General features: G+C 37.4%; 1 protein-coding gene across 1 annotated transcript; it reads right to left on the bottom strand.

Moving 5' to 3' along the window:
* Positions 1-395: 395 nt before the first annotated feature.
* Positions 396-1,371, bottom strand: LOC145140659 (uncharacterized). The gene is made up of 2 exons (XM_079074074.1): positions 886-1,371; positions 396-806 (listed from the first exon to the last, which is right to left on the bottom strand). Exons 1-2 carry the CDS (start codon positions 1,369-1,371, stop codon positions 396-398), a joined length of 897 nt encoding a protein of 298 aa, XP_078930200.1.
* Positions 1,372-15,627: the final 14,256 nt, after the last annotated feature.

The following is a 15,627-nucleotide window of genomic DNA, read 5'->3' as shown; positions in this document are numbered from 1 at the left end:
GAACATCAGGCTACATGTTAGCTTCATTAATTGGTTTGACTAGATACCTATAACAACTTCTAAAAATGTTTGTTTTAAACCACACAGCTACATAGTCCTCTGCATTTCCATTCAGGTATAATATTGCAGCGATGACATGTACACAAGGGATACCACTGATTTTCCAGGCTCTGCAACCACATGTTTTGTGTTCAAGGTGAACTGTATAAACTTCATGGGCTAATTTCACTTCATATTCTTGCTCACCACTTGGAACAACATCCCAATACATGTTATGAAATCATATTAAGAAGGTAAGTTATTTCATATTAAATTACTTGCAATTAAAGAATATACCTTTGTTGTTCTTTCATCTTCTCAATCCTCTTTCTAATAGAGGGGCAGATTTCCAAGTCCTACTTTTGCCCCTTAAGCTTTTGATTGTACATCCTCTCCATCACGTACAACCTGATTTCTTCCAGCATTGTTGTTATAGGTTTCTTTCGGGCCTCTACGATTGTTGCATTGAAAGATTCAGATATACCGTTTTCCACAGCATCACAACAACACTCAGGTTCAAAGAATGCCCTAGACCATGTATTCGGGTCTCTTTCTATCAGGTGGTCATAAGCTTTTGTGGAGATTGTACGAATTTCCCTCATGTATAAGTGGAAAGTGGAGTCAGTTGTAGCCTTTGCAGCCCTCCAAAATAACCTCCTAAACTCGACACCCGTGAACCCCTTCTTCTTAAAGTTGGCAAAGATGTGTCGGGCACAATTCCTATCCTCACATGATGGTGCCCTTTCCTTAACAGCCTCCATCAAACCCTACAAGGTAATAACAAATTTAAGTTGCAAAGCACATAAAAACACATATAGTAGTAAGTAAAAGTAAACTAAAACACACCTTGTGTTGGTCCAAAATAATTGTAAGACCCCTACCATCTCCCATATCAATGTCCTCAAGTAGAAGATCTATGAACCACTTCCAAGTTTCCTTGTTTTCTACTAGCACAACAACCCATGCTAGAGGGTACATTTGGTTGTTTGCATCCCTACCAACGGCTGTTAACAACTCACCTCTACAAATACCCTTCAAAAAACAACCATCAACACTGATAACCCTTCTACATCCTTCAATCCAACCATCCTTGACAGACTTCAGGAAAATATACATCCTTTTGAAGTAGTGTGTAGCATCAGGTATATGATTTGTCTCGGTTAAGACTGTTGAACCAAGATTAACCCTCAATAACATAGCACCATAATTCCACAGTTTCTCATAATGGCTTACCAAGCTGTCTGAAATCTCATCTAGTGCAAAGTACTTGGCCTTTCTACACTGCCCAAGACTTACCTTGAGACCATAGTATTTCCTAACCACTTGTGCCATTTTCCTATAGCTAAACCGAGGCCTTTCCAAAATGTCTGGTATTAACATTTTTCCAATCCACTTATACGTAACAAGACACCCCAATTTTTATTGTCTAGCACAATTATGTTTATCAAATAGTGACTTGATCTGGAATGAATTTTCCTTGTTCATGGGACTAGCCCATAGTCTAAAAGGGCAAGTTGCCTTCCCCTTTTCATTTTTACTACACCTTACTAACAATTTAGTTGACTCATTTTTTTCATACCACAATGCATAACCCTTGGACACAGCATAATTTGTTAACATGTGTTTCAGTTCATCTTGATCAGAGAATCTCATACCTAACTCAGACATCATAGTGTCCTATTTTTGGTTAGGATCGTGAATAGGATGTTTTTTACCTTATCAACAGCTTCGTCCTTTATGCCTCTTTCTGGAATAAGATTCTTCTGAGACAAAAAAAGGATCAACAAGTTCAGGCCATTGAATGTCCTCATCATTAGCTTCATGGTCCACCGATCGATCATCCGACAATACCGAGTCCACATCATCTTCATATGTATCAGTACCACTGTCCCCTTCTTCAGCATTCTCTTCTTCAATCCAATCTAGTAAGGGTTCATGATAGACATCGATGTAGATACTAATTTGATTATCATCATCATCAAACCCAACATCAAGGAACCTAACGTAATCATTTTCATCCGTGAGCTCCCTTAACCCATCTACAAGGAACCGATTTTTAAGACATTAATACATATCCCGACATCTATTGTTGATCAGTTTTTGGAGGTAGGTCTTGAACTCCTTGAAATCCATGTTACGTACATCTAGCCCCGTAACATGTAGTTTATGAGGATGGAAGTAAACAAAGGGATTAGGAGAAAAAACACCTTTGTGGTAGACATCAATGTTGAGGGAGTCACCAAACATGCTTGTTGCACAATCGACGAACTCTCCTTCACCTTTTGTAAAAAAAACAATTTCACCTTCACCTTCTGTAGATTTCACCGTTGTGTAAGATCCCTAGATATCGATTTCACCCTTCACGGAGAACCCTAGATCGACTTCTGTTCGTAAGTTTGGTGAAAGGATTTCCCTTCTAGCATTCATATTTCCACGTAATTTGTTTTAATAAGCCATGTCATATTTACCCTTTGATCACTGGTAAACAAAGAACGTTAACCCACAGATGCCGGTCACTTTATAAAAAGCGTTAATTTATTGGGAACTTTATTTGGTTTTTTAATAAAAAACATTAATTTGTTGGTGTTTCTTGAACAACAAAAATAGAACTGGAGTAATGTGAACGATTTTTGATACTTTATTGGTCTTTTAAGTCATTTTCCATGTTGTATGAATGGATAGAATCGATTGTCATTCATATGTAAGTATCACTTTATTTGGTGGGGTCTACTCTTACATATCTTGTTGACCGAAGGAGGTGGATTGAAGTCACTAGAATGGTGAAAAGTAATACAAAGAACTGTGATTTAGGGACGGTGGAAGGATTGAGGATAGGTTAGACTTGAAAAGACAAAAATACCCCGCACATACAAGGCACATGGGGCATTTAATGACAACCACTAACGGCTAACGGCGATAAGGACTAATCGTGCAAGAAAATGCGAACCTAGGGAGGATCCGGGTTAATTTTTAAAAATAGGGATCGAACGTGCTTTTTACACCTGCACGAGGGACGATTTGTGTAATTTACTCTTCTTTAAAAGAGAAAATACCAAAATTTATTATTTTTAATGCTCTAAAAGCATGTACCCATATTGGTACACAAATATATAAGACAAGGAGTAAAAGTAATTTTTCAAAATCGAAAAGGATATAAATTGTTAATAAGCATTAATAAAAGGGTGAACAATGTAATATTTTAGTATTTAAGAGAAACGAATGAAAACACAATTTCTAAGGTGAAAGAAATGATAAATGTCAAAGAAAATCACGATTTCCAAACTGGTTTTATGAAATCTTCGTTCGAATAACACCACCCTAAATCGAGGGGTTTTTTTTTCCAAAATTTGAAACTAAAATTTTAATTTTGGGAACGGAGGAGTTGTCACACAACATATCAATTAGTACCTAATTTCAAGAAAAACAGTGAATTTAAAGGAAGAAAATGATAAGTTGGTAATTTATTTTTAGATGAAATGATATTATAGAGATTGTCTTGTGGCAAAAATGTTTATTAGAGTAGGAGATTATGTGAGCTTGCTTTTTCTGTATAAATCATCAAATTTATTCCATGGATATCATATGTGTTTTACATTTCTCTAGAGAAAACTAATTATCATCCATGTAAAACTTGAAATTGTAGTTTTATTTAATGTAATTATAGTTTTATATTATATAACTTGTTACGCTAAACAATGATCAATATGTAATTGCTAATGTTTTTGTGTATTTTTTAATTGTTAATATTATATTTTTTTAACAAACTGCAATAAGAAATAATCAAATTATATCACTAGTTAAAAGCTACCAGCCTACCAAGCTGGCAAGCTTATTAAAAGTATAGTTATTGCACCGACTTCTAATACTAGACTATTAATTTTCATTAAGTTAACATCCATTAATTAATTAGCAACGAGAACCGTCATGGATGAGAGAAAAACGCGGGTATAACTCGTCATTCATTACACTTGTTCCAAAAATTAAAGACCCTGTTTCTCTCACCGACTACCGCCCGATCAGCCTGATCGGTACCATTTATAAAATAATTTCCAAGCTTCTAGCTACAAGGATCAAATCGGTAATTGGAAGTGTTATTGGTGATGTTCAATCCGCATACATCGAGGGTCGTAACATACTCGACGGTCCATTGGTGATTAACGAATTATGTTCTTGGGCAAAAAAGATCAAAAAGAAGATCCTTCTCTTTAAAGTCGACTTTGATAAGGCATTCGACTCATTTAATTGGGAATACCTTGATTCTACTCTTTCCCAGATGGGCTTTGGGTCAAAGTGGCGTTCATGGATTAAGGGTTGCCTTCAATCATCACGAGTCTCGGTGTTGGTCAACGGCTCACCCATAAAAGAATTTTCAATCTCAAAAGGGGTGCATCAAGGGGATCCGCTGTCCCCGTTTCTCTTTATAATTGCAATGGAGGGTCTAAATGTAGCTTTGGAGGCAGCTAGAGATCAACGAATCTTCAAGGGTATTAACATACCTTATGGTGGACCAACTATATCACACTTATTTTACGCAGATGACGCGATGTTTGTCGGGGAGTGGTCACAATCCAACCTTAAAAACCTTGCCCGTATTCTACAGTGTTTCCATGTGAGTTCTGGCCTCAAGGTAAATTACCATAAATCGAAGGTATTTGGCATTGGTGTAAGTGAACTTGAATCAACAAATTGGGCGAACATACTTGGGTGTGAGCCGGGCACCCTACCATTCAATTATCTTGGGGTACCGGTTGGTGCTAATATGAACCTTGCAAAAAATTGGAGACCGGTAATTGAGAAGTTTCAATCTGAACTGTCTATGTGGAAATCGAAAATGTTGTCATTTGGTGGCAGACTAACATTGATCAAGTCGGTATTAGGAAACCTACCGACTTATTTCATGTCCCTTTTTAAGACTCCAACAGGTGTAGTGGAAACTCTTGAGAAGATTCGACGAAGGTTTCTGTGGGGCGGTAACGAAGACAAGAGAAAGATACATTGGGTTGCGTGGGAGAAGGTAATCGCACCCAAGGAATCTGGTGGACTCGGGGTCGGATCAGTTAAAGCACTAAATCTGGGGTTAATTGTTAAATGGTGGTGGCGATTTAAGGCTGATCGACCAAGATTATGGAGCCGAGTCATTTCAGGAATACATAACCTACACAGCAAGTCGAGTGGATACCTCTGCAACAATACCATAACCGGAGTTTGGAAAAACATAGCAAATGCAAGAAAAGATTTGCAAAAACATGGAGTTGGTCTAAATGATATTTTTAAGCAGGAGGTAAAGTCAGGTGAAAACACTTTATTCTGGCTTGACACATGGATAGGTACATGTCCCCTAAAAGACAAATATCCTACACTATATGATATTGAGTCTAGAAAAAGGTGTACTGTAGCTGATCGTGCTTTTGATGGAGACTGGGTATGGAATTGGGCATCATGTCCTATTGCTACTCAGGTTGAGCTTGACATTTTATCACTTGAACAAGATCTAGACAATATTACCCTTGTACCGGGTCCGGATAATTGGAGATGCATCATACAACCGGATGGATGCTACACGGTTAGTGCAATACGGAAAACAATTGACCCTCATACCCCTATCTCCCCAAACTTTATACAACTATAGTGGCTAAAACAAATCCCGGTGAAAGTTTTATGTTTCTTATGGAAAGCAATCCAGAAAAAGATCCCTTCTGCCACTGCCTTGAGGACAAGAGGAGTTGAGATTGACACAATTGCATGTAGCACATGTATTGATGGGGTCGATTGTGTTGACCATATCTTAGTTGGATGCCCATTTGCGATTACATGTTCAACTCTTAACTGGTGTGGAATAAAGCAGCATACCGTGTTTCAAAGCTTGGATGACCTCTTAACCTTTGCTGCATCTTGGGGACACTGCCCAAAAAAGAAAAAACGGTTCACTATCATCTGTTATGGGCTGTTATGGTGCCTATGGAAACATAGGAATGAGAGGATATTTCAACATCTCTTCACACAGCCAAGAAAAATAGGGGATAATATAAAGTCATTAGTCTTTTTTTGGCTTAAACACAGGGGTAAATTAGGTAGTTGTAAGTGGGAGGATTGGATGCACTCTCCATTTTGTTCCATGTAATGTTCTGTTTTTTCCTTGTATTCTGTTGTTCGTCTCCTCTAGCTTCTTTCTAGCTGGGGTCGTGAGTAGTTACATATTTGTCGTTTCAAAAAAAAAAAAAAAAACAAGGCCATACAAAGCAAATTTCATAAAAATCCATCAATTTATGAAAAATATTTTTTTTAACATTTTAGATGCAAAAACGTTAATAAAGATATATAAAATAATTGGTAAGTATAACTGAACAATTTCACAATTCACTAGATAATGCATTTTTTTTAATTGTAAAAAAAAAAAGTTGTGATAGAGAGTGTCATTTTTTTAAGTACCTTTTTTAACCTTTTAGATTTAAATAAATAGATAGTTCACTCTTATATAGTTGCAATCATGTTAGATTGTTGGCAATTTGCCTATATTATCTATTATAAAAAACCATTTTACAATTCACTGTAGTACATTTTCACTTATATAATGAGTCATTTAGGTGTTGTTTGTTTTTCCGAAGTAAAACTGTCTGAAGTCTGTGGACCACCTCTGCAGCCCTCTGCAGCGGAAGAGGTGGACCAAAGTGCTGCAGACTGTAATGAGAAACATGTTTGTTTTTTTAACGTCTGCAGGCTGCTGCAGATATTAAAAAATTTAAAATAAAGTAATTTAATAAACCGAAAATAGTTTTTTAATACCAAAAATTTAATAATTGTAGTATTAAAACATTGAAATAAAATTCAAACAACCAAATTAGTCTTACAATAACATTTTTAAATAAAATTCATACAACCAAACTTTAATAATTCTCATTCCATATTTTGCATCAATTGTTCGGCAATTTCATCCCGTAACTGGGTCATATATGTGAAATCCCCATTTTCACGGCCAGAAAAGACCGATTTTGTTTATGCTTTATAAAAACCAGAGTGCTTCTTTTAATAAAAATGTTGCGGAATTTGTTCCCAGAAAAACATGATAAATGTGTTATCAAAGCATTTCCGAATAAATGTATTTTTATTCCTTTTAAAACCTTGGGATGTCATTGTCAATACAGAAACATAACCATAAACAGAACTTACATTCATTTACTCTAGTGATCTACATCTCTTTTAAATCTCTCAGTGTAAAGTGACTTCGTATCGACACCTGTGATACAAATAAGCTTGAGTGGGTCAGGTTGGGAAACCTGGTGAGTACATAGGGTTTTCAACCTACATCAATATAGTTTATTTTTTTCTTCACATAATACATGTCAAACAATTAACCCGATTGCCCATCCCCATTTTCTTCATTTATTATTCCCTAGAGAATTATCTTAAGGGTCATCTCCTATATCGTATTTACCTCTCATCTCTTTACATCACATTTCCCTATATGTTCGTTCCTAAGGATCATTGCCTACAACGCATAGACAGTAATGATTCGGGGATTACCCCCTCAATACGCGCTTAGTAAGGGTTGGAGTATCATCGCATGAATACGTAGTTACAACATCGCCTGAACTCGTAATTCATAGTAAGGGTTAGAGTATCATCACATGAATACGTAGTTACAACATCGCCTGAACTCGTAATTCATAGTAAGGGTTAGAGTATCATCACATGAATACGTAGTTACAACATCGCCTAAACTCGTAATTCATCACCTACAGGTTATGAGCCTGCTGGTGTTTCCACGGGGTTGTCTAGAATAGTCCGTGGTCGTCATCTATACTCTGGTAGATGACTACATCTCCACATTGTCGGACAAGGTTATGGTATCTTTCATCCTACATCACCGATTCATCATCACCTATCTATCCTCACCTAATTATCATCACCTTACTATCATCACCTATCTCTCATCATTTTATTTCATCACACACCAACTATTTCATCTACCCATGTTTTATCCAAACATATTTGTAGATATAAAATAAATATACAGTTTGAATCATTTAAAACATGTATAAAATCATTCATCCAACATAGACAACAAGTATTCAGATAATATGCACACATAACACGTAATTTATATAAAATACTTCATATCTATGTGTAAGATGAAAGTAACTATGCACTCACCTGATAAGGTGGTTACTCGGTACTCGGACAGCGCTTCGTTAATCTTAAAACAATTTCCCTCGGACAAAACCTAGTATCATTACCACTAGAGTTTAGTCTAACGTTAACCGCGACTAATTAATAGTCTAGCTATTATTACTATTATTACTATTATATAAGCGTTAAGAAACACTCTTATATAACTCATAATAATAGCACAAATAATTATTTTAAGATCCTAATAATGTTACTATATTAAAACATAAGCTATACTAAAGATAGGGTAGACATAGCTCACTTACATCGGGTTTTTCGCAAAACCAGGCTTCGCTGGAGCAGCGTTCCTGAGCCGAAAGGCTCTTTTCTCGAGACTTCGGGAGTCTCGGGGCTTCCTTCGGGTGCTAGGGGGTTTACCTAGACTTTAGGGGGGGTTAGGGAGGCTAGAGAGAGAAAGTAGAGAGAGAAAGTGGAAGAGGAAAGGTGTGAGAATGAATGGAACTCGTCACATCTATTTATAGTGTGAAATCCTGATGGACTCGCCGAGTCGGTGCCACGTGTCATCACCTAATGGCTTTTCTTGGGGAGAAAGCCTTGGCCCATATTCAGCCACGTCACCCCTTTTGCAGCAGCACCCTGCCGACTTCTAAACCCCATAACTTTCGCATACGATCTCCGTTTTCGACGTTCTTTTTTTCCACGCGTAGGTAAAAATAGGATCTACAAATTTCATTTAGACTTTGTCGGCTAATTCTCGACCGATCTTAAATTTAACAGTAGGAGGAGATTAGACTGTTAAATGACCACGAAGAATTCGTAACTCCTTCATACGGACTCCGTTTTCGTCTGTCTTTTTATTGTTGAGTTCCTATTAATAATATATTCAACTCTCATTAAGGTTGCGTAAGCCAAAAACTGCTCGAACTAAAATTCGAGTTTCGGGTCGTGCACTGCTATGCGAAATCTTAGAAAAATCATAACTTCCTCATACGAAGTCAGATTTGGGCGTTCTTTTTTTGTATGTTCTCGGTTTAACGTACACTACAACTTTTGTTTAGATCACTAAGGCCAAAAGCCGCTCTATCGTAAGTTCACTATTTACGTCTCCCGGTGTCGTGCCGGTTTTGCCGCGAAACTTCGACGGGCCATAACTTCTTCGTTATAACTCGAATTTCGGCGTTCTTTATATGTACGGAACCCTTGGAACATATACTACCACTTGGTTAAGATTACTCCTAAATAATCTTCCATCAAAAACTCATTTTTGATGCTCATTGTCTCTAAATTGACTAGCCCGGATCTACGGGCGTTACAATATATTCACGGTCCGCTGCAGTACTTCTTCAATACAAGTTTGCAATAAGCATTTTGTTTGCTCATTGGTCCATGTATGTTTATCTCCCATTGCTAATAACAAAAAAAATATAGAATACATACTTTAGCTACAAAGATTAATCATATTTCAACATAATCAACAAATAAGTTTAGCATATTCAACAACAATATATCATGAATGAACAAAAAAAAACCATATAAGCAAAGATTGTACAACACAATCAACAAATAAGTTTAGCATAAATTTGAGCAGAAATTCATAAACCTAAACATAAATTTGAGCAGAAAGTTCATAAACCTAAACATTCATAACAATTCAACATTCAACAAGGATTTTACCAAGGATTATTCACATCTCATCAACAAATTTTTTCCGATGAAAGAATGAAAACTGTATTGAATTAAGAAATTAAATCAATCAAATAGCAAGCAGACATGTAAACATACATGTTTTCATTACTTCATCACAGAAGCTAAAGCTTTGAAATAAACGAATATGCTTTTTCATCACAGAAGTTGATTCATTCCATTCTTGCATAACAAAGTGGAAAGATGATAACACTATTGGTAGACCAAATCGTCCATTTTCACCAAATAGAATATCAATTACCATAGAATCGGTACCCTATAAGAAATCAGAAAAAAAAAAAAAAAAAAAAAAAAACCTAACCTGATGCGAAGGGTGCTGAGAACGTGCACTTGGCAGCAGCAGCGGTGACCGGCGAGGGAGGGGCAGCGGTGGCTGGCTTCGGTCTTCAACAGGATCGATCTTGGTGCTGAGAACGAAGAAGGAGAACGAACGAAGAAGAAGAAGGTGCTGGAGCGGCGTTTTTTTTGTTTAGGGCGTAGCCTTTTTTTTGTGTAGGGTGTTTTTTTTAGATGAGGTTAGAAGTGGTTAGAAGAGCCAAGCCCAATGTTGTGTGGGGAAGAGGACGGGAAGAGGTTTTTGAGCCCGAAGTCTGCGGAAAAACAAACTGCTGCGAACTTAAAAGTGTTGCGCGTGTGCTGCGCCACGCAACACTAAGAGGTTAGAAGAGTTTTTTTAAAAAAAACAAACACAACCTTAGAGAATATGGCCATTAAAAATAAAACTAATTCTAGATAAACACTAAAACTAATTACCATTTTCACTAAAAAAAAAAAAAAACAATTCGTAAAACAACAAGAGTGAGATTCCCATCCATATTAAAGATAAAAAAATCAATTCACATGTTTAGATTTCATAATTCCAAACGAAGGCACATTCTAATTTCGAAACAATAATAAATTTATAACCTACGTTGAGTCAAATTATAAATTTTCCATTTCTAAATTAACAAATAATAGTTATATTGAATAAAGACACGTAGACCGTAACCAAAATAAAAAAAAAACAAAATATTGATGTAAAACAAAATCACTCATTTTATTTTTTATTAAGCAGGGACATAGTTGTCATTTACATAAAAAATATGTGGAAATATCAAAAACGTCCGTGGATATATCAGCACCCAAAACTTCATAGGGTGTCTAAATGATAAAATAAGGTGTCTTTTTAGCCGACACTGATATCACTTTTTTTCTTCTCCGGTTTTTAACAACATAGACAACATTTTTGTTCAAATTAATCAAGATAATAAGATAATGAATAAACTATTATTAACCATATATTATTTAATTAAAATTAAGATGTAAAACAAACAAATTTCATAAAATCAAATTAATTCCTCTTACTAAAATGAATTGAGATGTGAAAATTTTGAGCACGATTCAACTACTAAAAAACAAAAATCATTCATCTCTCTCTGTTAGGATCTTAAGGAGTGGACTAGTGCTTCTATATAGTGATAATGAGATGATTTAATTTCCCATGTCATATCGCTTGCCCTTTTTGGTGGATCTCGCCTTTTTATTTTCTAACTTCTGAGTTTGATCTGTAACATCCCAAAAATACTAATAAAAATTTTCGATTTTTCTAACCATCAAAATCCACACAATGTATGTTCCACAATCAACCATAGCAAAATGTAACACAAATATCAGAGTAAGACAATAGTCATCAATGCGGAAAATCATATGGAGATGTTGTGTAGTCAAGTCGGGTCATTCCCTTTTGAACTAGAAGTACCAGAAATGTTAAACTATAAAAACTGTAAGCACAAAGCTTAGTGAGTTCCCCAAAATAACACATACTATACATATTAGGTCCCGACCTTATATCGGGCCCTACCCATCATACAAACAAGCCCAACCCAACATACAAATGGACCCAACCCAACATACAAACGGGCCTAACCCAACATACCAATGCAAGAGTCACAACGACAACTAGCATCATATACAATATAGTGAGAAGACTCACCTCAAAAGTGTCGTAAACAACTAACAAACTCTCACAGACAAAGAACGGGTGCTACACACCACCTAATAAACCGCAAAGGGTGAACCCTTACTCCACCTTCCAAAACTAATAAATTGACCAAAATTCAACGAAGCCAAAAAATTCAACGGTCAAAGTCAACTTAAACGAGCCACCACGTTGTGGCCTCCTACTGGCCACATCGTGGTAGAATAAGGACAAAACAATCAACTTGCCCCCCAGTCGCCACGTCGTGACGACCAAGATATCCATTAAGACATCCTAATAAACCAAGATCTCTAAACTTAGGTCCTTAATGACAACTTAAGGCATGAAGTCAACCATTAAGCACTTACTCCTTAAAGTATCAAGTCCACAACTTCCAAAAGGGTTTCCTGCTCCTAAACCACCATAAAAATCGGTGCTTTATGGATATGCATGTCCAATGCATGTCTCTTCCCAAACTAGTTCAACACATGAAGGAAATGGAATCAAACTTGTGTATGAGACTAAATACACCATAGGACTCTAGATGTGGAACATATAACCCAAAAGGAACTCAAGGATCTATAAAGTTGCCCACTTTATGGAATCCATTCCTCCAAACTTCCATAAAATGAAGAAAAGGGACAAGGAACTTAGATCTATAAACATGCAACCAAAAAGCTTGAATCTTGGACACTTATAACGATCCAAAAAATGTGCTAGAGGATGATTATGAGGTTTGCAAGCTGAATCAATGAGCCAAGGGAGCTTCCTTTTCCTTCAAGATGTCAAAAACACCAACAATAACGTCAAGGATCCAATAATGGAGGCTAGATCTGGTTAGGGTTGGAAAGGAAGGTGTTGGAGGCTGAGGTTGTGCTACTTCCTACTTTCCTTAAATAGGGACAAAAGCCCAAAAAATTAGGGTTTTGCCTTCAGATGGTCGCCACGTCGTGGCCTCATACTTGCCACGTCATAGGGTACAAAATTGATCCGCAATCACTTTGCCCATGCCACATCGTGGGGACACCCATCCCACGTCGTGGCCAATAAACCTCAAAATTAAATTTTGAATTAATATACCAGGAATTTTGGATGTTACATTATCTTTATGTTGAAGATCCAACCATTTAAAGGGAATAACTCATGTTTTACAATACAATATATGATGTTTATAGCCCAGTAAACTATTTTGTTAAATGAAGAACACTAATCAAATAACTTAAATATGTAACTGATATGTGCATATTTAACCATATATTAATTTCATACATCATCTTAATACTTTTAGCTACAATTATGTTTATTATGGGACAAAAGGTACTTATTATGTTTGAAATATGTTTTGTAGGAGTGAAGACATGCTCGGGATGAAAAGGAAGCAAACGAGGAGTTGGAAGCAGGAAAATGCGAGCTTAGGCAAGAAGAAGACACAAAAAGGATGTTGTTGGACAGCTTGAACCCTCGTCAGTGTTTTGACCATATGTCGTGACTCGTAACTCCGATTAAGGCGATTAAAAATGATCTGAAAACTGGACAAATTTTCGGACGACTTTCGTGTTTTGAGAAAATGTTGATTCCTAGTAACCATGACGTGGTGAATGGAATCTTCGCGATTCTTGACACTGACTTGGAGAATACGGGATATCTATGAAGACCACGACGTGGTGGTGTCCAACCACGACGTGGTAGCTAGAATTTGGCAAGTATATATATATATATATATATATATATATATATATATATATATATATATATATATATATATATATATATATATATATTCCGGACATTAGGTCAACTCCATGGGGTAGATGATGGGTTTTGAGCATATCTACATTCCTATGTGATCATGCAACCCTAATTGCTTTGGATCGTTTTTCACTAATCAAACATGCAAATTGAATACCAAAGCAATAACCCTAGATTTAGCATACTATTTTCGAAATTCACAATGAAAATAGGGTTAGAAGATTACCTCACTTGTTATATTGTAATAACAAGAGTTCCTAGCTTGATCTTGACCTTTGAAAGCTTAGTGCCCCAAGTGTTGCACCTTTAATGGAGTCACAAACACCCAATGAAAATGATGAGTTGGAGAGACAAGGATTTTCGGCTAGGGTTATGTATTCTTATGCATAGGCCGAAAATTGCATGACATGCGGTTCTTTATAGAGTTGTGGGCTGCTAGGGTTTCTGGAGGAAACCCTAATTCCTGCTTAAGGCTTAAGCAGCCCATGGACTCCTCCTTACGAGGCTGTAACATCCCAAAAATACTAGCCAAAAATTTCGTTTTCAAAATCATTTAACAAACATAAATATCATCGCCATAGTATAAAATCATAGAACATGTATCTCAAAATCTCATAAAATCTGTCATCATATCACAGTCTCATATAAAATATCAGAGTAAACTCCCAGGCTAAGAAAACTGTGGTGTGTGCCATGTCATCATCCCGAGCCCTTCCCCTTGCTAGCTGAAGTACCTGAAACCAAAACTGAAACTGTAAGCACGAAGCTTAGTGAGCTCCCCCAAACTACCACATACCATACAAATCATGTATAACAAATAACATAACTCTGGGACTACTCCCAACTGCATCGGGACGAATCCCGGCATCGGCTTACCCGGCTTCGGACTCCTGTCCGGTATCGGGCTCACCCCGACATCCGACCGCATCGGGCATCGGGCTCATCCCGACATCGGGCTTACCCCGACACATACACAGCATGACATATATCATAAACACATAACATAATCACATAATCTACATCGGGCTTGCCCCGGCATCGGACCGAAGCCCGGAACACTTAACACATATCATATAACATATCACATATACTGCATCGGGCTTGCCCGACATTAGACCGAAGCCCGGAACATATAACACATAACACATAAACATGCATGAATCACAGAGACATCAAGCATACATAACTACTTCTCGGGACCGCCCCGGCATCAGACCGAAGTCCGGAACATATAAACTGCATCGGGCTAACCCCGGTATTCTCTACTACTCAAACAGACTGGCATTGTGGCCGTAGACCCGTTACTACTGGAAGGAAACTCACCTCGTATGACTGACTGCTGAAAACCCGAGTGAGGAATCCCTGACTGCTGTTCCGGCTGCTCTTCGGCTATCATGACCAAATAAACACTTAGTTAGAAATAAGGATTCTACTGTAGGTAAAATGACTATTTTACCCGTTCTGATCCAATTTGGGCCATGACCCAGGCCCAATCCTTTCTAGTCCTTCTAAACTCACTAAGGCCCACTAATCCCCAAATGGCCCAATTTTCTAAATTGGGCCCAACTCTTCCAATTGGGCTTTCCTTGCCAACCCTACTAAACCTTAAGCCCTTAACTGACTTCCGCAGGCCCAACACGGCCCACAACTACTATGTCCAAAACTTGGCCCAAACCGAGCCCAATAACAACAAGTCCATTGACTGAGCGTACGCTGAGCGTACCTCTATGTACGCTGCACGTACAGCTGAAAGGGCTTGTACGCTGCGCGTACAGACGTGTACGCCCAACGTACTCTCCAGTTAAGCTCTCTTCTCCAAAACTGCTTAACTCCTTAAAACACTACGTCCAAACTACATATCTGAGTCCAATACTTCGTCCTAGCCCATAAAGTCGATCACTTGGTGGCTTGCAAGCCACCAAATGAGCCCAACACTAAAAAGTGACAAAGAACCATCATGTAAATGGCTAGATCTCTTACATGGCTTCATAAAAGCCTCAAAGCTTGCAACTTTACAGCTAAAGGAACACATTGAGCTTCAAGGGTGGCAA

The sequence above is a fragment of the Lactuca virosa genome, chromosome 9 (genome assembly GCF_052849685.1).
Source record: "Lactuca virosa cultivar CGN04683 chromosome 9, Lactuca_virosa_CGN04683_v6, whole genome shotgun sequence".
Taxonomy (NCBI): domain Eukaryota; kingdom Viridiplantae; phylum Streptophyta; class Magnoliopsida; order Asterales; family Asteraceae; genus Lactuca; species Lactuca virosa.
The sequence above is the reverse complement of the archived record's forward strand: the minus strand, read 5'-3'. Positions and strand labels throughout refer to the sequence as shown.